At 41.2% G+C, this 25,179-nt stretch overlaps 1 protein-coding gene and 1 pseudogene across 1 annotated transcript in view; both read right to left on the bottom strand.

The window, feature by feature from the left end:
• Nucleotides 1-25,179, bottom strand: part of LOC143394864 (attractin-like) — a 79,517-nt gene that overhangs the window by 41,027 nt on the left and 13,311 nt on the right. Inside the window, 6 exon segments of the mRNA XM_077109084.1 lie at nucleotides 1,401-1,569; nucleotides 2,640-2,845; nucleotides 3,901-4,029; nucleotides 10,499-10,609; nucleotides 12,237-12,320; nucleotides 19,311-19,918. Coding sequence (XP_076965199.1) covers nucleotides 1,401-1,569; nucleotides 2,640-2,845; nucleotides 3,901-4,029; nucleotides 10,499-10,609; nucleotides 12,237-12,320; nucleotides 19,311-19,918 — 1,307 coding nt within the window.
• Nucleotides 5,838-9,999, bottom strand: LOC143393515 (enhancer of rudimentary homolog pseudogene; annotated as a pseudogene).

Genomic DNA, 25,179 nt, shown 5'->3' with positions numbered 1-25,179 from the left:
GTTGCAGTGGAATGTTCACACAGATGGCAGTTCCCATGTTGAGAACACCTCACTCTGTTCCCTTCTCACTGAACCTTCTCTCATTGACTCTCTACTATCCCTGTCCTGTTCATTATGAATTCTATTCTCAGCATTTCTCCTCAGTATGGACTTGCTCCTGCAAAGAAATTGTGGCTGGGCAGTTAAAGAAAGATAGAAACTTTGGCTGGTTCACTTTGAGAATAAATACAGCACAAACTGCTCCAGACCCTTCAAATTCTACTATGGATCCCTTGAGCTTACTCAGCTACTAGAATATACAACATCCTCCAGTCCCAGCTGTGGCTCTCACAGGCTTTGCTAAGCCCATGAGTGAGTACCTTACAGCCATTCTGGATGCTACGGGCCTCCCACTGCTGCTCTTCTGTGCTACTCACTCCTGCACAGAAGGTGACCCATGCAGGGCTTATAGCCATCAACAGATCTGCTGCACACAGTTGAGAGTAAACCTTCAGACAAAATTTTCTTACAGATGTTGCTCATTTGTCTGTTTGGTTTTTGTTTGTTTGTTTTTTGGTTATTTCACAGTACTAGGAACCCTACCACTGAGGTACATCCCCAGACTTTTGTTTTTTCATTTTGAGTCAGGGTCTCACAAAGCTGGCCATGCTGGCCTCAAAGTTTAAAACCTCCTTCTACAGCCTCCCAAGTGGCTCATTTATAATGCACATACCACCATGCCAGGCACTCAGGTGTTTATTTTGCTATCCTATTTGTTCTGGACTAGTGACTGTATTTCATAGAATTCAGAAACTATGCCACGAGTGCCATATTTCTATCTTGAAAAATAGATGCTGGTGTTTTATAATCTTCATTAACACAAAAGGCCTAAAATAAACTTTCACATCACAAAATCACAATGAGTAAGTATTCACAAATTTCTTCTAAAAGTAAGTCACCCTACAACTATTAATGCAATTAACACATAAAATACTCCCCTATTTATATAGCCTACTATAAACAAATAAAGTAAAATACCAGAAAAAGTATCTCAAAATGATAAATTAGCACATGGCTTAAAAATGAATTCTTTGGGGCTGGGGCTAGGGCTATAGCTCAGTGGCATAGTGCTTGCCTAGCATGTGTGAGGAACTGGGTTTGATCCTTAGGCACCACATAAAAATAAACAAATAAAATGAAGGCATTCTGTCCATCTACAACTACTGAAATTTTTTTTTTGCTAAGAATAAGGTTAACGAACAATGTATTGTGGTGCTCAATTTCAAAGATTCAGTATATCTGAAAAAGCTCAGAAGATTTTTTAGTAACAGGACTGATGATTTCTTTTCCTTTGGCTTATTTATGCTATATTGGAAAAGTGAAAAACTAAACTTCTTGCAAAAATTTTTAAAATAACTTACGCTAGAACCATGCTGTAATCTGAGTGGTTGAACATATATCCTCCAACAATCCACATTGTGTTTCCATTGACCACAGCTTTATGAGATGCTCTGGGCAGCTTTAAGTTTGAATATTCTTCTCGAGTCCAAAATGACTGGTTAGCCGGCACAGGAACTGAACATCCAGGGCCTAATAAAACATAATAAATTAGCTTCACTAAATGCACCTGGAAAGTTTACTGCACTTCAAGTTTTAAACATATAAATGTGAAATTTTTCTAAAGAATATTTAGTCCCTAATTTAGCATCTACATTTCAAACAAATTTCTTTGTAGTTTTAGTTCACTCACAGCATTGACCCAGGAATCCCTAATAAAATTCAAAATAATATACTTTCTAATAACTTGACCATATCCAATGTAGGTATTTCAGTATCAAAAGTCCTACTTCATCAGCTTTCGGTGGGAAGACTACACAAAGAAATTATTAATTCAAATTGAAAAACCTAAAATGTAACAACTAGATCTAGGAGTGATAATAAAACACACAAACAACAACAACAACAACAACAAAAAACTACCCATCTTCTAGTAAAGCAAAGAACTCAACAGAGGTAAGATACAACAACAGATGTAAGGTCTGGCTTCTGCTGCACTCTTTGCAAGTAGTTAAAAATTGGTACTCAAACATGCCAATTGTTAACTACTTACTATCACCAAACCCAACAGATGAAAGCATTTCCTTTTAAAATGAAAAGGTTCTGAGGAAGGAATAAGTATATAAACAAAGTCATCAAATCAACAACTGCCCTTAGTCCTTATGGAGTCCCCTAAAGCACCTTTAACAAGCTATTTCTCTGGATAATAACTTTAGGTGACTGCTTTAAGATTCTAATGCATAATCAATTTTCTCAGAACATGGAGAAAGTTTTAGGGGAAATAGCATTATTGTCAGCTCTTGTCCCATCTCCCAACTTGGTTCTATGCTATGTCCTCTTATGGCTGAGACCAAGTTCTTAAAACTTTCATAAATGAACTGCAAAATGGAAAACCTCTCCACAATTCTAAGAAGACCACAACCACATAGGTGAGACATTAAAAGATTTGTAGGAAACCGCATAAAGGGAGGAGAAAGCTTACATGACCCCTGATATATGATGAACGCAAGTTGTACAGACGCTAAGAATAAGGTTAATGAACAATGTATGAAACTAGAAACAATTTGTGAACTGAAAGAAAAACAAGAGAAAGAAGCTCCTACCCTGCCATTCAGAGAAGCAGGAGCATCCTCTGACAACACTTGAATTGCAGATGCCTCGATGAGGAAAACCACAGTTGTTTGTACAGTAAGGAATGTCACACGAGTCACCTTTCCAGTTTTCAGAACATTCACACTCCACATTGCCACTGCTGTTGCTGGTCTTACATTCTCCTCGGCCTGAGCAATTATTCGGACACATGTCAAAACTATAAAGACAGTGAAAAAACTAAGTCAACACAAACCAACATGCCAATGAACTTGGCAGAACTTCCTCCTACACAAGGCTTAAGGATCTCCCTGTCTCTTCAGTTCATTCACAAGCATAAATGCACTGTTTACCACTCAACCCAAAAAGGGTCACTCCACACTGCACAGCTTGGGCATGTGAGCTCAAACCCACCCTGGTGGAGGCTCATGAGAATAGGGCAAAAAAACAAGTAACTCATAAAGTTAAAGAAATCACAAGGAGAGAAGAGATTTGATCACATTTGTTCAGATTTAGCTCCTCAAGTCTGGGACAACTATCCTATTCTTCTAGGTAGCCCACTAGTGACAGGCGCTACACAACTGCCAAATTCATGTTTGCAAGTGTGGGAAGGAAGAGGACAAACTTCCAACTACACTCATAGTACCAGTAGCCCTCTGACCATCTCTGAAAATTTGTAAAACTTAAGATTATTGCCCAAAATCTTATATTTTAAATTATTTAGTAAGCTGACCCATTTCAGATGGAACTGAAGCAGGGTTATTTTAACAATGTGTGAGTTTAACCATAATATATCTCTTATTAATGTGGCTTAAGATAACTATATAGATAGTGCTTAGAAATAACATAAAGGGGGCAGATAAATGAATTATCATGATACTTCAAAAACATAGACTTGTTCTACTACTGAGTACATGGCAACTGTTAGTATTTATTAAATTGTACTTACCAAAAAAATCCAAATGTTTTTATCCATTAGCAAGAAATACCCCCTCTCTTCCAGGAGAAGCTCAACAGCAGCAACACCTGGGTTTAAACTATGGCCCCACCAACAACAACAACACTTATATTAACAACTTATTTAACCTTTTCACCCATTTCCTTAATTGTAAAATATATTAAAAAACTTTAAATGAGAAACTCATGTAACCTGCTTACTGAAATTCCTGGCACAGTGTAAGTTCTCAATATTTTAATATTATTATACTATTATATCATAATTATTAAAACATTTCATTTAAATAAAATCACAAATATTAGATTTAAATATCTTACTTGTAAGTGATATTAAATCCAGTCAAATTATAAGCGGCATCGATAAAAAAATGCAGGAGGGCATAACCTGATGTGACAACCACCTCGGGAACCGTCTCATTGCCATCTCTTTCAGGAACAATGAGGCCACTGAAATGGAAGCACATTTCTTATAGCACAATGTCAGCTGTGTTAAACTGTAGCCGAGACAATTCAAAAGTTCATCTTTACAACTTTAGAAAGCACATGCAGGCAGAGGGGTGAATTCCTGTGATGGAAGCACACAGCTACCCTATTAGTTGTCCTTCTTTTGCTAGGTTTCCTTTATTCTGGGTTCCATTTCTAATAAAAGTTGAAATCAATGGTTCTATTTTTATATATCATTTAATAATTCTCTAAATCTCCACAATCATGTAAAGTAGTAAACTTTATGAGTTGATAAATGGTAAATATGTAGTACTAAAAGACATAAAATATTGTTAAATAAAATATTTATTTGCAAAACAACATAAAGAAGCTAGATAAACCCACAACTCCGACACTATTGGCATTCTGATGCATTTTCTTTCCCTAATTGATACCACTGGCATTTTATGTTCGATTTTACACATAGCATACCACAGGCCTTCCCTGTCACTAAGAGCTCCCTAGGCTCTCCCAAGGGCCTCACTCAGAGGCCAGCACATAATAATCTAACTAAGTACTGCTTTGGGGCCAATAAATCCAGGGGAGGAAAAAAATGAATCGAAGGGTCTTATTTTCCAGAAGTGAGATGCTCAATTGAAATCCTGTCTGATCAATCCAGATTGTCTGAACACACCACCTCACACCACCACCAAGAAGGATTACCAGAGTTCTAAGTTAGCTTTGCTAATTTAATACGTGACTTATTGTGGTTTTGCATTCTTTTCTACTCCTGAGGTTAACACTTTCCTATGTCTACGTGCCATTTGCATTTCTTCACGTGCTCTGACTTTCCCATTATCAATTCACCTCCCCCACCATCACATTCAGCCAGTGCCTAGGTCCTTACCAACTCCCATGGAATCTGCTGCACACACTCCCACTGATGAATGAACATCAACTAGTATTCTCCCTTCACTTACTCACCCTCAACCCCATTCCCTTTCTAGAGCACACACCTGGTAAACTCCCACCTCAAGGCCATGATCATCTTAAATGCCCATTCACCCTGACCTAGTGATTCTCTTTCTTTGTAGAGGAAATACTTGCTCTCATTCACAAAAGAAAATATACAAGAATCCTAATTGCAGCATCACTCAGATGGTAACACTTTGAAAGCATCAAAGTGCTCATCCACAGGGAGCTGCTGAATGAGGCCTTGGGCATCAGGAGCTCACCCTGGCATTCTGATGGGGCAGGAAGGTGCAAAACAACAGGCCTAGAATATGGGTACCATTTACCTGAACGTATATAAGTGCAGGAAGACTACATAAGTGTGGAATGAAGACAAGAGGGCATGGGATTTCCATTTAATTTTTAATATGAAGAGACAATTCTAGGAAACCTAACACTCAGAAGGCACCCCAGGGGTGTCCAGAACACACTGACATATTTTCTACCAGGTATTCAACTAACAAATATTTACTAAGTGCTTACTACATGGGAGGCTCTATTCTAGGTATAAGGATAACAACAGTGAAATAGACAGTGTCCCTACCCTCAAGGAGTTCAGTTAAGAGAAACAAATAAGCCCTGACACATCCTCACATGCAAGTGTGTATTCACACAGGCCAGGCAGAGATCATACCATGAAGGGAAACAGGGCAGAGAAGAGTACAGGAGGTACTGGGTTAGAAAGGCAGTTGGGAGGGCTCTCAGAAGACGTGACATTTGGTCAGAATCTTTTTTTTTTTTTTAAAGAACATTTATTTATTTTTCACTAAGACTTTATCTTAAGGACATAACTAAACTGTGTCAACCACCCCCCACCCGATCTTGAAGGGTTAGTACAGTGAATGTTATAAAGCAGATATGAATAGTTCGAAGGACTGGACCCAACATAAACTGACAAAGAGCAACTGCAACCTAAATCATAAAAATGTTTAAGTAAAAAAAAAAGGAAGAAAGAAAAAGGGAGCAACTGGGGTTTCAGATTGAAAAGATCCTCAAAGACCCTCACATTTCATCTAATACATTCAATCTTGGCCAGAGTGTAACAAAATGGAAACAGGATTACTATAATACAAAACTTTCACTACAGCACGCTGTACACACCTGTGTTCCAAGCCCACCCCAGCCCCCTAATGCTTCCAGCTCAATTATTTCCGGGCCTGTTGAGCCTGCCGACGAAGGAGCACGTAGATCTTCTCTTTGATCCAGTCTTTGTTATAAGGCTGGTATGTCTGGGTATCAGCTCGGTAAACAAGACAGCTGAGGTCTGCCAGATCATGGATGAAATCAAACAACTGACTTATATGTGATAGAGGGGCTGTCGGGATTCATTCTCTTCAGATGTTCTTCATACATTTTACAAACTCCTTCCATGCATTCATTCACAGACTCATAGTCAGCATAAGTTCTGCCTTCTGGCCTCTTGGTTGGCTGTACCAGCAGAATGGTATGAGACACGGCGCCAAACTCTTCTTTGCTGCAGCCGCTGTGGATACTGCCGCCGCACACGAGCTCAGCCACAGCGCCGCCAACAGCCAATCCCCGAGAAGAGCCGCCTGGTCAGAATCTTAAGTGAAAGTTTTGCCCTCACCACGTTTTCATTCACTTTACACAGAAGTCGAGCAGCCTTTATCCAAAAGCTTGGGACCATGTGTGTTTCAAATCTCAGATTTTGTCAGATTTGGCAATATTTGCATATACATAATGAGATATCTTGGAAAAATGGCCTGCCCTCAGGTTGCTTATGATTTTATATTTTAAACATAGACCATCAAACAGAAAATTGATTTACATTGCATGTACACCCCCAGACACATAATCTGAAGGCAATTATTTATATAATATCTTTAATAATTTTGTGCATGAAACAAAGTTCCATGGTGTGGAACTTCCCACTCGTGGCATCATGTCAGCATTCAAAAACTTCTGTGTTTTGGAGCATTTCAGATTTCTGGATTAGGGATGCTCCATCTGTACCAGAATGTTGAAGGAATAAGTACTTGCCTTGCAAGTGCAGAGCCTCTTACAAACAGATATGTCAAAAGCAATCTTCCCAGGCTCAGTGGTAGAACACTGCCCAGCATGTGTGAAGCACTGGGTTCGAGCCTCAGCACCACATAAAGATAAATAAATAAAGGCATTATCCATCCAGAACTGAAAAATGAAAAAATTAAATATTTTTTTTAAAAGCAATCTTCCCATAAGAAATATAGACCTATTCCAGAAAGAATCTGGGACTACAGTCACAAGTGGGAGGTCCTGTATTCTCTGTTAGTCCAGCACAAATTTCAGGATCAAAGAGACTTGACTTCAATCCTTGCTGCATGTTACTGACATCTCTGAGCCCCAATTTCCCCCAAATGCACAATGGGAAGAATCCTGTCCAGCTCATAGTGACATCACAAGGATCAAATTGGTGGAGCATATGCAGGGCCTAAGCTTCCCACTAGGAGGTGCTCAGTAAGTGATAGCCGGTGGCCTTCTTCATATGGTTGGGACATTTAAATATGCAGGATGAATGACTTTACCAACTGGAGAAAGTGGATCAGCTTTCCCTCTGTCAGAGAGGCTTAGGAATTTGGTACTATTTGCTTCATAAACTTGAAACTGTGACAGCTTCTCAGTGTGTGGATTTCTCCCAGTGTGAAAGCAAAACAACTGGTTTAAGACAAAAATAAACTTTTACAGAGTAAATGAACAAACACAGCCTCCTTCAGCACATGAGACAAAGGAAGGCCTGTGGGTGAGGAAGGGATGCTACAGGCTTGCCCCAGCTGTCACCCTGAGCAGCCTCCAATGGGAAGTTGGTAAGTGCAGGTGCAGCCTGGGCTGTAGCTACTTGTTAAACTGGATCATTCAAAAATGGCCTGCCCTCAGGTTGCTCATGATTTTATATTTTAAACACAGACCATCACTATTTAGAACCAATTGTGAAAATCACATAAGTAGACAAACTGAGCCCTGCTTTCATAAGGCATCCTTTGTTCACAGTCTAACAACTGCCTCATCACTATTTTAAAAAATAATAACTCTAGTAGCTATGGCTTGATGGTGCAGGCCTGTAATCCCGGCGACTTGGAAGGCTAAGTGCGGGGAGCTATCTGTGAGGGGTGGATAAACTGGGCAATGTTGTAGCCATTAGGCAGGAAAGCCTGGCATGAGGAACTCCCAACAGGGATCCACTGGTTGGAGAAAGCCTGAAAGACATGGTGCCCTGCCTAGCTCACCGCTCAAGTTTCAGCTGAAATCCTGAGATGGAGTGACCCTCTGGAGCCAACAGCCTCTTGATGTAGCTTGTCATTTGCCAATCAACCTGTTTACTGCAAGACCCCAGCCACCGAAACAAGACTCTTCCCATTGAAACCTTATTCCTGCCTTTGATGTACTCTGCCTTAAAATAAAGCATGGGGCCTTTTTTCAGTTGTTCAGTTTCCAGCTCCTATCAGGACTCGAAGGCCCATCAGGCACTTCGCTAAATCGAATCTTTGGCTCTGTCTTTATTTCTTACTGATTATTTCAGACTTTTAATTTTCCCAGGCAGTTCACACCTCTTTGGCAGGAACCTGCTCTGTTGGGGTGCCAGTCATCTTGATAGCTGGGGCAGGAGGATCATAAGTTCAAAGCCAGCCTCAGCAACAGTGAGGTGCTAAGCAACTCAGTGAGACCCTGTCTCTAAATAAAATACTAAATAGGGCTGGGATGTGGTTCAGTGGTTGAAAGCCCCTGAGTTCAATCCTCGTTTCCAAAAATAAATAACAGACACTTCTCAGAAGATGATGTACAATCAATCAACAAATACATGAAAAAATGTTCATCATCACTAGCAATTAGAGAAATGCAAATTAAAACCACTCTAAGATTTCATCTCACTCCAGTCATAATGGCAGCTATTATGAAGACAAACAACAATAAGTGTTGGTGAGGATGTGGGGAAAAAGATACACTCATACACCACTGGTGGGACTGCAAATTGGTGCAGCCAATATGGAGAGCAGTATGGAGATTTCTTGGAAAATTGGGAATAGAATCACCATTTGACCCAGCTGTCCCTCTCCTTGGTCTATACCCAAAGAACTCAAAAATAGCATACTACAGGGACACAGCCACATCAATGTTTATAGCAGCACAATTCACAATAGCTAAACTGTGGAACCAACCCAGATGTTCTTCAATAGATGAATGGATTAAAAAATGTGGCATATAAACACAATGGAATATTACTCAGTAATAAAAGAGAATAAAATCATGGCATTTGCAGGTAAATGGATGGAGTTAGAGAAGATAATGCTAAGTGAAGTTAGCCAATCCCAAAAAAACAAATGCTGAATGTTTTCTTTGATATAAGGAGGCTGATTCATGAGGGATAGGGAGCAGGACCATGGGAGGAATAGATAAACTCTAGATAGGACAGAGGGGTTGGAGGGGAAGAAAGGGGGCATGGGGTAATTAATGATGGTGGAATGTGATGATCATTACTATCCAAATACATGTATGAAGACACGAATTGGTGTGAATATACTATATAGACAACCAGATATATGAAAAATTGTGCTCTATATATGTAATAAGAATTGTAATGCATTCTACTGTCATATATAAATAAAAAATACATAAAAATAAATAAATGAATATTTTTTTAAAAAACTCTAAAAGGAACAGTGTTCTTTTGAAGAATGTTCTCAGGGAGGAAAACCACTCTCCAGTTCCATCAACCACAAAAACCTCTGCATCTCCTACCCACAGACTCTAACAGATGCCTGTGTCACAAGGTGCTCCACACGTGGACCTGTGGAATACCCAACAAAATCACAGTGCTGCAGAGCAATTCAGAACATCCCATATAGTTGGTGAAATTGTTTCATTTAACTACTAATGTAGAATGTGCTTGTTAGAAAAAAAAAGCAATAAATAACTGGTCTGTTCCTCATTCTTAGCAGGTAACCACTTTCATTTTATTTATTTCATTCCAAAGTTTCCCTCACCCATTATAACACATATATAAATACATATACATACATATACGTAAATGCAAATACAGACTGACACACCTACCCACCAATCATATGTGAATTCAGCAAGTAATTCCTGAAGTCCTATGTAATAACACAGAAGAACAAGATGGGCATGGTTTCCAATTTAAGTTTTCACAAAAAATGTTATATTTAACATATTACTCAAACATTTTTTTCTGAAAAGGTAAACTTCACCCCCACCATGAAGAGAAGGTAAACTTGGTAATACTGTCACAACTTTACAGATCAGCAAAATGGAAGAGATCAAGCACTACGCCCAGAAACTGACCCTGAAGGCAAAGGAGCCCAGTTAGGACTAGCACACAAGCAAGTGGACTGCAGAACCACTCATTCCATGAAGTGAATGTGTTATGTGATATTAACTGTGAATCCAGTAAGAATGTAATACAGGATATAGGTTTAAATTCAAAAATAAAATAATGATGACCAACTATTTATATGACTGAGCTTACCTAAAGGCAATTAGTGGTGCATAAATTGAGTCCCCATCATAAACATATAAATGGTCCCAACTACACTCTGTAGCGAAATGATTGAAATGAAGTCTCATTTTTCTATTTGGCCTGAAAAGAACAAAAATAGTAATTTACAATAATCATCATAACCATTAAGCACTGGAGAAACTATTTAAGAATTTACAAGGAGAAAAGAAATTAATAGTATATAAACAGCATTCCTCCATTTGTCAAAGACTCACTTAGTACTTACTATGTCCAAGAGGGCATTAAACATGCAATGGGAAACAAAACAGATGTGGTCCATGACGCCTGGGGCTTTGCAATCCATTTAGCAGTCTAGGACAGCCAGTGTTTAACAGCCTCTGACCAATGCATTAGGCTCTTCCACTTCGCACTTCCTTTCTTATTCAACTTCAGATTCCACACTCTTCATTTCACAAACACACCTGTCAGTTCTCTAACTTGCCTGCCCTCTGCCTCTTCATGGCACTGCCTGGCAAAAGCCCTCGTCTACAGGAAAACATTTATCAGCTTTGACTTAGATTGAAAAAGAAAACTGAGCTGTACCGGAGAAGTCCTGCCACCAGGCAGACTGCTTCCAGTACCCATCTCTGCTCAGCACTTCATGTGACACTTGGATTCTGCCAGCAGTCCTACCACTATCTCCCTCTCCCTCTCCACAATCACTAATTTTCAGGGACTATTTCAAACCTTCCAATTTCACCTTCCTGTTTATGCTTTGCACCTAGACAAAAATCCACGAAATTACCATTTCCCAAAACAGATAAACCTATTTCTCCTTACATCTCTCAAATATTTAATATTTCCCTCTTATATGGGACTTTCCCATCCACATTTAAATCTGCTTAGTATCCCATATTTGGCAAAGCAAAACATAAAAGTCCTGATGTACCCATTGAAGAGATTTGTAAAATGGGAAAAAATGCCACTCTTTTCACAAAAATTTCTTTAAATATAAGGATTTTTTCCCCATAAAAGTGACATTTATTTGGAATCCTCAAAGTTGAAAAGTGTCAGGAGATCCTGCGACTAAAAGTTTGAGAAATACTGCTTCCCAGGAGAAATACTTCTTCCATGATAAATACTCCTTTGCATGAAGGAAAGGAGAAAAAGGAAGGAGAAGCTGGAGGGACCCAGAGGTCCAGAGGAGGGACAATAAGGCAAGAGTGGTTATTCTGATTTTTCTGCCATGATAAAAACAGATATTTAGAAAAATTACAAAATATTATAATTTATAAAGTTTTAAGTAAACTGTTAAAAATAGTTTAACAGGTTTTTAACTATTACAGTTGAAAATATACAATTTTATAGTGCATATAATTTATTTGCAGCAATTTAAATCAATCTGAAATTTTAAAAAAATAATAATGATAAAAATTAAGGTGCTGAGAGAGTGCTTGCCTAGCAATACAAGGCCCTGGGTTGAATCCTAGTGCACGAGGAAGAAAATTTAAAAATCACAATCAGAATCATTTGCCAAATGAAAATTATTAAACATATTTTAAATATTTATGCTACTGGATCTGGGGATATAGCTCAGTTGGTAGAGTGCTTGCTTTGCATGCACAAGGCCCTGGGTTCAATCCCCAGCACCATAAAAGAAAAAAAAATAGCAACAATTTGTTAATGTCATTTGTTGGAAAAGTAATGCCACACTGAGCTCTATTCTAAAAAATAAAAATAAAAAATGAAGTCAGCCATTACTACTTACTGTCCTTCAATGAGCCACGTGCACTTCATTTTATATTTATAATAACCAGGTCCATCTGTTATAAACCCAGAAGATCCAGTTAGCCTGTAATTTAAATTTTAAAAAAATCAATCTATCAGGAATTCAGACACTAATATCTTTCTTAATTCTCAATACAATGCAAATTGAGCAGAATGGGTACATTATGCATTTTAAGCACTGTCTCTTATCTCTCCAGTTCATTTACTTAGTTCCTCAAATGTGTCTTAGTTCCTCTTTCCAATGTGTCTTCAGCTCATAGGGACTGTCAATACATGGAACTACTACTTCTTCACTGTTAATCATTCACCATGAACACATTTCACTTTCTCACTTACCTTGTTAAGATTCCATGGTCCATCACAAGAATCATATCCTCCAAATCTCTCAACTTCCTTGCCCTTTTCTCCCTCTGCTATGCTTGTCTGTCTGATACAGAGATCTACATGTCTTACTTCCCAAACCTTCTTTATTTTGAGAAAGGGTCTCACTTACTTACCAAGGCTAGTCTCAAACTTGCAATCTTCCTACCTCAGCCATCCAAGTAGCTGTATTATAGGTGTGTATCATGGGGTCTGGTCAATCTCTTTTGTTTATTGTATTTTGCTCTTTTACATTTAGTTAGTTATTTATAATGTCAAAATTTAAGTTCTCCTCCTGTTTCTCTTTGCCTTTGTACGGATCATGTGAACATTTTTTTTTTTAGGATTCTGTACTGGAGTTCTACAGAGAAATAGAACCAATAGGATATGTGGAGTGAGTCTTTTGCAGGGGACAGACGAGGCAAGACACCAAATAGGAACAGGAAGCAGGTTTATTTAGCTCTAGCCAGGTTCAGTGGGCAAAGCTTTCTCTGTAATCAATCAATCCCCCTGAACCCTGAATTCAGGCAGTTTCAGAACTTTATACCCTTCATGTAAGGGAGGGGCTCCGAAGTTCACAGTCTGCAGAAGTTCACACAAAAGCAGCTTTTTCTTTCACTGTTCTGGGCAAGTTAACCCTTCAAGGATAGAGCCTGAGAAGGGGAGAGCTTTTTTCTCCCCTTTCTTTCCTTTCCCTGCCAGCTGTTACCATGAAGCCCAATTGGTAACTTCTCTTATATTAGAAATGTAGACATCTCTGTGAAGCCCAGCTCAAGGCCAGAGACCTTGTTAAAGGATCTTTTTTAAAATCTCACTTTGCATTTGCAAACACACTTCTACATACTATTGTGCTGGATAAATATCTGTAAAAAACTAGTAAAGGGGCGTTCAGCACTCCAAGTGCTGAACTCTTCCAGACTGGGGCCAAGTAAGACAGAGCAACAGGAAATAGGAACTACACTGAACTCTTTTGTACAGACCCTTTTGCTCATAGTCCTAAAACCAATTATGGTGAAGATTTCTGGAGAAGCTTAGTTAAGATTTTCTGTCGAGAACGGGGTGCCAATATAAGTTTTCTAGGGAAATTAGCTTTGCAACTATGGAAACTGCGAAGTGCCATGATAAGCTATCTACAAGCTAGATAATCAGGGAAGCAGTGGCATAGCTCAGTTCAACTCCAAAGAACTGAAAAGCAGGAAAGCTGATGGAATAACTCTCAGTCAAAGGCCAAAGACCTGAAAGACCTAGTGGGGAGCTTGTCAGGTCCTAGAGTCTGAAGATCAGAGAATATGGGGTTCTGATGTTCAAGAGCAGAAGAAGATGGATTTCTAGCTCCAGGAAAGCAATAAAATTCCCCTTGCACTAGGTGAGGTCAGATTTTCCTTGTTTAATCTAGCTCGACCACTGAGCTATATCATCATATCTTCTGGGTATCACTTAACCCAGTCAAGCTCTGGGTTGATTACAACTAACCATCACAGATTCCATCTTGATTTATTGTTTTTATCTTTTTTCATAGTTGTTTAGGTCATTACTATAATGTAAACATGTGCTTTATAATAATCTATTTACTAGTAACATTTCACCACTTTGAGTGAAGTATGGAAACTTCACTTCCATTTAGGTGCTTTGTCTTCATATAAATGTCATCTTTAGTACCCGACAGTCTTGTATTTTTATTCAATCATTAAATATGATTGCTAAGACTTAGAAGGAAAGGAGAACCTATTATTATTAAATAAACCCTTATTTCTGTTACCCCATTGTTCTATCTTCCTTTCGATTGTTCCATTGTTCCTTCCTTTATCATTTTCTTTCTGATTAAAAAACTTCCTTTAGTCAATCTTTAATGATTAAATATGCTAGCAACAAATCTTTTACCTTTCCATCATCTAAGAATGTTTTATTTCCCTTTACCTCCTAAGCAACATTTTCAACAGAAACAGAATTCGAGATTGACCTCTTATGCCACTTCCTTCTGGCTCCCCTGGTTTCAGATGAGAAATTTATTGTCATTTGAATTAGTATTCCCTATAGGCAATGCTTCATTTCTTTCTGCCTGTTTTTAAGATAGTTTCTTTGCCTTTATAATTTAATAGTTTAATTATGATGCATCTTAGCATGGATTTCACTGAGCTTTATCCTTTATGGGGCTTTCACAGCTCCTTATGTCTTCAGGTTGGTTTCTTTTGCCATTATTTCTTTCAAATACTCATTCTCCTTTTCCTCTGAAATTCTAATTATATGAATATTTGTTCCTTTTTTTTCTTTTTCTTTTCTTTGTTTTTTTTTTCAGGACAAGGGATTGCACTCAATGCTTCTTGTGTGCTAGGCAAGCACTTCCACTGAACCATATACAGTGCTTTTTCATTTTATTTTGATACAGGATCTCACTACATTGCCCAGACTGGCCTTGAACTTATGATCCTCCTGCCTTAGTCTCTCTAGTAGTTGGGATTGCAAACTTGAGCCACCAGTATCTTCTTTCTTAAAAGATATTTTCAGGGGCTGGGTTTGTGGCCCAGTGGTAGAGCACTTGCCTCGCATGTGTGAGGCACTGGGTTCAATCCTCAGCACCACATAAAAATAAATAAACAAAATAAAGGTATTGTGTCCATCTACAACTAAAAAAATTTTTTTAAAGATATTTTCATTGGACACAGAATTCTAGGGTGATGTAAACAATGTTCTTTTCTTTCAGCTTTTGAAGAAGGCTGTGCCACTTCCTTCTAGCAACCATAGTTTGGTGTGAGAAATCTGTTGTCATTTGAGTTATTTTGTCCATGTAAGTAATGTGTCAGTATTTTCTCACTGACTTCAAAACTTTTTTTGTCATTAGTTTTCAGAAGTGGGACTCCACTGTGTCTTGGCATCTGTTTCTTTGCATTTATACTATTTGGAGTTCACCTACACTATTGAATCCATAGGTTCACATATCTTGCCAAATCTGGCACATGCCTATAATCCCAGCTACTCAGAGCCTGAGGTCAAAAGATCACAAATTCAAGGCCAGTCTTAAAGTTCAAAAATAAAGTGGGAAGCTGGGAATGTAACTCAAGGTTAGAGAACCCCCCAGGCCAATCTGCAGTGCCACAAAAAAAAAAAAAAAGAGGAAAAAAACGAAACAGCTATAACTGAAATTATAACATAGGATATATACAAATCAAAAGTTTAAAAGACAAATGACTTGGGCTGGGATTGTGTGAGGCACTGGGTTCAATTCTCAGCACCACATAAAACTAAATAAATTTTTAAAAAGGTATTGTGTCCATCTACAATTAAAAATTTTTTTTTGGAAAAATGACTTGATGCTTTTGTAAACCAGAAGTGTATTCATTTAACAACTGTTAGTTTAATAACATAGAAATTTATAAGTTAAATCAAAACCAACATTTAACTCTCCACTCCAAAATATCAAGTAAAAGATCTTTTTTAAAGACTTAAGACTTAACTTCCTCCTGCTTTCATTTTTAAAAATGTAAATTCCAGAAAGCATTTAATATAATGGTATCATCAGGACCAGTTGCAATTATTTGCCCATGAAAAAGCACTCACATCAGCTAGAACCAGCTCGAAGGAGAGCTAGGGAGCTAGGGAAGCCCTTCACTTACATGTGATACCATTTGAGACAATAATCATCAAGAGTGTTCCCCATTCTAAGCAGTTCTCCTCTAATTCTCTGGACTGTCCATGTAGAAACTAGATGAGTCTCTTTCCCTGGTAATACCCCTCATAGGTAGATGACTCCAATGCTTATGTGTGCCATGTACATACTCTGAGAGTACATCAAACTCAATATGTACAAAATTTAACTTATCTCAAAATCAGCCTCTCCTGGGTCCCCAGGTCTGTTAATAATATCACTGAATCACTCAAGATAAGAATCTAGTTTTGTTTCCCTCACCATAATCCTCCCTCTTCCCAAGAGCAAACCAGTTTCAAAGAAAGACCTGTCCATTTTACCTCTGGAACACCACACGGCATCTAGCCCTGCCTCTAATCAGACTGCCTACCTCAGACTCTCATACTGATATCCTGACTCATGCTAACAGACTCTACTTAGAAACCCACTTAGCCTCTTATGCCCAGTAAGTCCACCTACTCTGAATATTACAGACAGATAGACTTTGCTACAAATGCCCCTTCCCACTCTAGGGATCCCACTGCCTACCCCAGTGTCCCAAATTTTCAGAACACTAAGGATCCTCACTGAACTCAATCAACCATTCACTTGATCTTGAAAGTACCTCATATTCAAAATGCCCTGGCCTCACCTTCAAAGCTATTCCTGCTCTAACTATAATCTAATAGCCTATAATAGCACAAAAACAAAAGTGAGCTATGCCATCACACAGTTCTGGAGCTAAAGGTCAAAATTCTCAACCTGGCTAACAGGTCTCCACTAGGCCTGGCTCTGCAGTCTGTCCAGTCTTGTCATGCTCCCCTCTGCTCTGTCTGCTCCAGTCATCTTGTCACCTTGCCATGATCCCACTCATCCCCAAGACTCTGGACCTGGTGACCTCTCAGCACCCCACCCTGCAGGTAGTAGGACCACCTCACCCTTCAACTTTCAACTCATTTACCCAGTGACTAACCTCATCCCCTTCCAAATAACTTAGAGGTGCCCTGCTCTTCACCTCCACAGCCTTAAGCAAAATTACTGTAGATTAACTGTTGAATTTTTTTATTCCCAAACTGGAAGGTAAGCTTCACAAGAGCAGAACTGTATCTGACTTTTTTGCCACTCTATCTCACAACCTAAAACAGAGGAGCCATCAGGTGTAGTGGCACATACCTGTAATCCCAGCTACTTGGGAGGCTGAGGCAGGACAATCCCAAATTTAAGGGGCCAACCTAAGCAACTCAGCAAGATACTGTCTCAAAATTAAAGAATAAAATAGAAAGGGCTGGGGATGTATCTCAGTGGTAAAGTACCTCTGGGTGAAAGAAAGAGAGAGAGAGAGAGAGAGAGAGAGAGAGAGAGAGAGAGAAAACGGAGGAGCCCTCAACAAATATGTGCAGATTAACAGAATTCATAAATCAGAACATCCTAAAGTTATAAAATCAGCCCATACACACTGGTCCTGAAGTCACTTGGTTTCTGTATCCATTAAACTGAAGATCTCATCTGCTCCATATTCTCTGAGTTCCCTAGAAGATGTTATTCCATGATTTTATCATTCCAAAGTTCTCCCTCACGATTCTCTTCTACAGAGGCACCAGCAAATCTTGCCTCCACAACTCTGTCTTCATCTTTCCTTTCATTTAGGAATTTTTCCCCCAGCTCCACATTTCCAAATCCTACTTAGCCTCAAATGCTCAAATCCAGTATTACCTCCTCCTTCAAGTCTCTCTTCCTTATAGGCCCCAGCTAGTCACAACCCCTCCACCCCTGAATTTTCACAGGTTCTCCAGTGCTTCATTCAGGTCTCAGATCAAATGGCACATCAAATGAGCAGCCTCTAAACTCACTGGACGGTTATAATTCTCTATCAGACCGACCTGTTTTTATTTTGGTGATAACATTCACCAGGAGCTGAAATAACCTTGTCATTTCTTTCACTTGTTTATTTTCTTGTTAACTGCTTGTCACCCATATTAAAATGGAAGGTCCTTGAAAGCAGAACCCTGTCTTGCTCACCACAGTTCCCTACTCCCTCAGGTCAGATGGGGAAAGTATTCAGTAAATAGCTGCCAAAAGCTTGAATGACTATAGTTCTCATGACTAGGGTTTTGTGTATGGATCTTCCTCTTTCTATTTCCAAACTCCTTGGGGACTAGGCCAAAGTCTGACTACTCTATTTGTGTGTCATATCCAGAAATCCTTGCACAACTGAAACAAATAAAACACAACTGTTAATTAATTAGTGAGTGATCTTTCAAGGGGTACTGCCTCAAACCAAGCCAATGCAGGAACTCCATATGTTCAGAAACCAGAGTAAACAGGAACAGATTTCCATCCCCTCTCCAGGACAGAACCTGTTCTAATATGCCATTGGCCAGTGAGCTTCCAAAGGCTAGCTTCTTCACTTTCCTTTAGTCTTCTATCCCTAAAATCTCACGCCTACCCTTTCCTTTATATCTCCACCAATACATCACTCCAGGGGCCTGGCTTCCTCAGAGCATCCCACACCTCCGCAGTTGGGGAACTTATTAGGATCTAGAGAAAAAGGGAAGGTTCAAATGAAGTATTTGGTTAAGAACTGGCTCACTCACCTTTTTCTTGATATCTCATTTATCAAAAATAGGCTGTTGGGCTGGGGCTGGGGCTCAGAGGCAAAGCACTCGCCTAGCATGCGTGGGGCACTGGGTTCGATCCTCAGCACCACATAAAGTAAAATAATGACGTTGTGTCCACCTCTAACCAAAGAAATTTTTTTTAAAAATAGGCTGTTTCCAAAACTAGCTCTGATAGTCTTTGGAATCCAAAGCATTCTTCCAATTTAACCCACAGCACCCAAAAACTTTGGGGACACCACCACTACTGCCTCGCACCTTTTCACCTTCCGCCACAGTAAAAAAAAAAAAAAAACAAGCCAGAGATGGTCATCTTCCCGGAAGCAAATGACCATCAAATGGAGCTGGGGCACCCCCTCTCCTGACTTTCTGTCCCGCATCCACCTCTGGGCTGGAGGAGTCTTAAGCACCTCTCACCCCGGTCTCCCCACCACGCCCCACCCTCCAACTCACTCACTTGAGGCGGCCCCCGCAGTGCTGGCATTGCTCGCCCACCCAGCCGGCGGGGCAGATGCACTGGCCGGTGTCAGGGTCGCAGCGGCCGCCGTTGACACAGGGCTGATCACATTTCTTGGCCTCGGATGCAAGTGAGCCTGATCCTGTCGCCGCCGCCGCCCCAGCCTTTCGGGGCAACAGCAAGAGTAGCAACAGCGGGAGCAAGAGGAGCAGCGGCAGCGGAGGGAGCACCACCAGGAGCCTTGGGAGACCGGGCCCAGACCTCAGTCTCCCGGTCCAGGTTACGTCCGGGTCCCGCGGCCTCCATCCCTTCCTGCCCGCAGGCGCTGCCATCGTCTCAGCTGCTGCAGCCGCAGCCAGCATCTTCCCGGGCTGGAGACCGCACCCGGAGAACTTGTACACAACCACCGCCCGGCCCGGGCGGGGACGAGGTGCCGGCGGGGCTGTGCGGACTGTGGCTCTTGCGATCCATCCCGAGGGCGGGACCCGGGAAGTGCGATAAAGGAGGCTGATGGTGTGAGTGCGGAGGCGGTCTCTACCCAGAGTCTGCGAATAGTTGAGACCCTCCCTCCCTTCGCTGTTGGGGCTACCTGTCTCTAGACTCTTTGCCTATAGCACCAGGTAGAAGCGGGGAAGCGAGCCCAAAGTGTCCCCTTCGCGTGTCTGCTCCGAAGCCACGTCAGCCTCTTTGAGTTTTGTCCTTGGGGACACTCCGCGCCCATCAGCGCTCTGCACCCACTGCAGTTGCGTGTCAAGAAGGACCCGGGAAGGCTGCTTCGTGGGGTGGTGCTAGGTGCCACCCTGTAGAAAAGAGTGCTGCACATGAGTCTCTAAAATTGGGACAAAATAATGCGTGGGTTAAGACTCTAGCATATCAATAAATACCTAACAGACTGAAAACACACAGCCTGTTCGCCCTTGGTTGTGGTAAGCCATTGTTGTAGATTGTGTCCGACATTAGAAGATGGCGCCGGCTTCCACTGTGGCCTTTGGTAAACAAATCCTTTTATGGAGAGTTGGCACGCTATCCCTTGCCACCCTATAAGAAAGATCCATGTGGCGGCTTAAGATTGGTACGTGGGAGGCTTTATTAGGCTGTGCTTGGGCGCTGGGGAGTAGAGGGGGGTCACTAGAAGATACTTTAATCAAGGCCTGAATAAACTGCTGAAAGAAGATTCCTGAGTTGCGTCTTCCTTGCGGGCAAGGGGTCGCGACAAGTGGTGCCGAGACCCGGGAACCAGAACTTTCAGTAGTCAGGGGTGGTGCACCGGTTAGTCCCAGGTAAGTGGGATCCGCGATCAAAGCGGGGCAGCTCCTCTGTAAAGCAAGAGAGAGCGTTACATTTTATTGCAGCTGCACTGTGTACTTTCACTTTTGTTTTTTGTGTGTCTTTTGTTGTGTCATGGGTGCCGCATCTTCAAGTCGGCTTCTCCTGGCCCTAGATGGCCTGTTACGTTTCAAGGGCCTAGAAGTGAAACGTAGTACTTTACAGAGATTTTTACAGAAGACAGATATTGCTGCACCGTGGTTTGCGTTTTCGGGCAGCCTTACTATACCTAGCTGGGACAAATTAGGGAAAGATCTAGATTTCGCTCGTGAACAAGGCACCTTAGAGGGTGGTATTATACCACTTTGGAAGTTACTTAGAGGATGTATAGTAGATAGTAAATGCCAGGAAGCTGTGAGTGAGGGTCAAGCTGTTCTTGAGCAACTACATGAGGAAAAGTCTGAAGGATCACATAGTGAAGTGGCAGAGAGCATTGGGAGTAAGAGTAGTGAGAAGGCAAAAGAGCCTGAAACTAAAGATAGGAGAAGGCTCTACCCAGACTTGGCTGGATTAAAAACGCCTGAGAACACAAGCGGCTCAGAGAGTTCTGAGGACCTTGATATATTGCTACAACAACTATGCAAGATAAAAGTGAAGAAAAGGAAAAAAGGGATACAGGGCACGCAGGCCTACTGTAAAAAGGGGACGGGATCCAATATCGGTCAACAACACTCTGAGGAGGAGGAGGTAGAATAGCTCGAAGAAGATATGGTGTCGGTTGCCCCACCCCCGTATGTGGGGGGGAGCCAAAATTCCGGGAGATCTTTTCATGCACAAGTTTGGAGGACAGTTAATACAGATATGGGACTTGCATACCCTGTATTTCAGGACAATAACAGGGGAAGATATCATGAGCCTTTAGACTTTAAGATAATTAAAACCTTGGCGGAATCTGTCCGCACTTATGGCGTGGATGCCACTTTCACCCTTACTCAGGTGGAGGGACTTGCTAGATTTTGTATGACTCCTTCAGATTGGGCTAGTCTAGTCCGCGCTTGTGTCTCCCCAGGGAAATATTTGGATTGGAGAGCATTTATGCTAGAGGATGCAGTAGAGCAAGCTGCTCAAAATCATGCAGCGGGACGCACTGCCTAGGATAAGGATATGCTTTTGGGACAAGGCAGGTTTGTTAATCAACAAACAGGATACCCCCCCCACCCCTGCAACATTCACGCCTTGTCAAGATCATTCTTGGGAGAAACATCAAGTTGCTAAAGGCTTCTCCCTTTCCCCCTCTCTTAAGAGGAATGTTTATAGCTTTAACAACAGTGCCAACTCCTCTACAGGAGTAGGTTGGTCCTGGTTTCAATGGCTGATTTCCAATGAAAAGGGGGCTTCAGCCGATATTTCTGCACTGGCTCAGTTGCTAGGAGCCAAAAGTTGGCTGGCTAATGTTTCTGGCACTGTTAGGGAAAGTGAACGAGGTAATAGACTTACATCTGTTTCATTCAACTCTCTGTTGTATAATGCCACATTGCCTCCTGCAATGGTCTGTGTCCAATCCCCGTTCTTATTCCTTTTGGCTAATGCCACCTTGTTGGGGATGCTGGATTGTTCTCATACTACCTGTCTCTTATCTGAGTGTTGGAATGGCTCTTGGACTGTGGCAGTGGTTATGAAAATTCCAACTTTTGTCCCAATCCCGGTCACTGCGGATCCTGATAAATTCCCTATTGTTGAGCTACTTAGAGTCCGCAGAGATTTTGGAATCACAGCAGCTATAGTGACAGCCGTGGCGGTATCTGCTGCTGCAGCGGTTACGGCCGGAGTGGCTATGGCCAATCAAGTACAAACTGCTGCCACCATTAATCAAGTTGTCCAACAAACTTCCACTATACTTGAATCCCAAAATACAATTAATCAACATATTTTGTCAGGGATTTTAGCTGCCAACCAAAGAATAGATTTACTCCAAGCTCAGGTAGAAGAATTGGCTGACTTGGTGCTTTTGGGTTGTGTTGACCAACGTGCACATTTATGCATAACCTCTGTCAGATTTAATGATTCCAGGAATGCCTCCCACATCATCGGGAAATATTTATCCGGAACCTGGTCCATGGAAGCAGAAAACCTACTCCAATCTCAACTAACTCAAATTGCTGTTTTGAATAGTACCGGTGTCGAACCAGTGACTTTGGGTCAATTCACCAGTTGGCTATCTTCTGCCTTTTCCTTCTTTAAGGAGTGGGTGGGAGTGGGCATTTTTGGGGCAATGTGTTGCTTTGGTATTATACTTTGTTTGTGGCTTCTCTGTCACCTTAAAACTCGCCATACACAGGAGAAGGCTATGATTGTACAGGCTCTTGAGGCCTTGGAAAATGGCATGTCTCCGCAAATCTGGCTTGCACATCTTAAACAGTGATTTTCTGGGCATGGCCATTGCACCCCAAGTTAATTTCACATTGCACTGGGATTGGCATGTCCTCTTTCTTATTCTCCCCCAGCACTGAATAGCCCTTGCACTCTGCAGGTCTTGTTACCATTGCACGCAGATGGGTTTTAGGACTGGTCTTTCTTCTTGGCTACAGACTCTTTACTTTCCTCTGGGGCTTAGGGATTGTGTTGCCAACTAAAAATTTGTTATGTTACCAGGCTACCTGTATTGCCCTACTTCTCGCCGTCGTCACGATGCAGGATGCGAGGCAAAGCACTGCACTTGAGTGATCCCTCAACGGACCTCAAGGAAAGCATGTCCTATTGCATGCGGGTTTGACGTCCACACCCCCGCCCTACGAAAAAAGGCGTCGGCTGATATGGGGTCAGGTCTGGGGAAGGCGCCTCCTTAGGACTGAACCATACATTGCAGCCGCTTCTGCACAGTGGGATAGGACCTCTACTTTCGCCTGCATTGTTTTATAAAATAGAAGGGGGAACTGTGGTAAGCCATTGTTGTAGATTGTGGCCGCCATTAGAAGATGGCGCCGGCTTCCACTGTGGCCTGTGGTAAACAAATCCTTTTATGGAGAGTTGGCACGCTATCCCTTGCCACCCTATAAGAAAGATCCACATGGCGGCTTAAGATTGGTACGTGGGAGGCTTTATTAGGCTGTGCTTGGGCACTCGGGAGTAGAGGGGGGTCACTAGAAGATACTTTAATCAAGGCCTGAATAAACTGCTGAAAGAAGATTCCTGAGTTGCGTCTTCCTTGCGGGCAAGGGGTCGCGACACTTGGTAATGTTAGAAATAACAAGGTGCCACAAGAAATCAACCAATCAATCAATCGTAAGTGGGTCCAAAAGGCGCAGTTGCACTTCTGCAGAAGGGTGCTCTCCAAAGGGAATCTAACCCGCAATCCAACCCCTGGACGGGCAGCCGAGGTGCTGCCCCTGGCGTCGGATGGGAAGAGTTGGGGTGAGAGTATATAATTACTGGATTAGCTAATTTTCAAAATAGGTGGCACTGAAAAGGGCTATAGTGTGATTGGAAATTAGAAAATTTTAAAAATGGCTCCATTTTGGTCATATGATCCCCAAATTTAAGATGACTCTCTTCTGCTCACATGATTCTCTCGTTTAAAATGGCTCCATTCTGACCACATGGTTCTCTAACTTAAGATGGCTCTTTCATACCCTTGAAACCTCCAAGTTACTATAAACACGCCTGTGTTGCATTACAGGTTTAACTTTGATAGAAAAGAAAACATAAATCTTACAGTTTCCCCCTCTTATATGATCCATATAAATCCTTTTCTTCAAATTTGGATAACATCTTTTGACTTTCATGTTGAACTGTATCTAACATAGGAAGGTTATTTTGATATATGACTAGGCTTTGTTTGGTGAGAACTCTGTCAATGGTTGAACAAGTCCTTCCATACATGGAATTGGGCAATATCTAACTGTAAGTCATTACTCCCAATACAACAATGAATGGGATAATAATAAATGTGATTAGTTCTTTCCATGTCATCCTATTAGTGGCATCTATTTTTTGTAATTCTTTTTAGAAATTCTCTTGTATAATAACCCTTTGTTGATAATAATCAATGTAATTAATCCAATTTACCCTCTTATTTATAGAAGACCACCAAAAGAAAATTGATTCAAAACTTGCTGTTGTCTGATTTCCGTCTTTGAACTCATTAGGAACCAACCTCTCAAGGAATTCTGATTAAATCTATGTATATATGGGGGTCAAATGATTCCAGGGAAGAGAGATCTCTCTTCTTCTCAAAGAACTGGGATTGCTTTGATCTGAGAAATGCTGGGGGAAAGGGATAGCCAATTGAATAAAAGTGCAGGTTCTATTCCAATTGTCAGATAAATAAGGTCTCAAGTAACAGCCCTCCACAATACCACCAGACGATGGCTGTGCCTATAGCAAGTGCTTTTTGATTAGATATCTCCTCAAAGGACCAACTTTAATTGCATCCAGATGTATTTCCCAAGAAGGCAAATTGTTCCTCCCTCTGTGCCCCCAAGAGAGACAAGAGGTATGAGTGGTTCTAAGGGAAAGAAGTTGGAGTCTTTAGCCCTTAACTGCTGAGAATAACAACCACAAGGTCTTGCAAGAGTTATTTTCCCAAGCTGTGTTTTCCTGAAAG

Source organism: Callospermophilus lateralis, chromosome 3, assembly GCF_048772815.1.
Source record: "Callospermophilus lateralis isolate mCalLat2 chromosome 3, mCalLat2.hap1, whole genome shotgun sequence".
Lineage (NCBI taxonomy): Eukaryota > Metazoa > Chordata > Mammalia > Rodentia > Sciuridae > Callospermophilus > Callospermophilus lateralis.
Note: the sequence above shows the minus strand (reverse complement) of the source record. Positions and strands in the feature narration are given on the sequence as shown.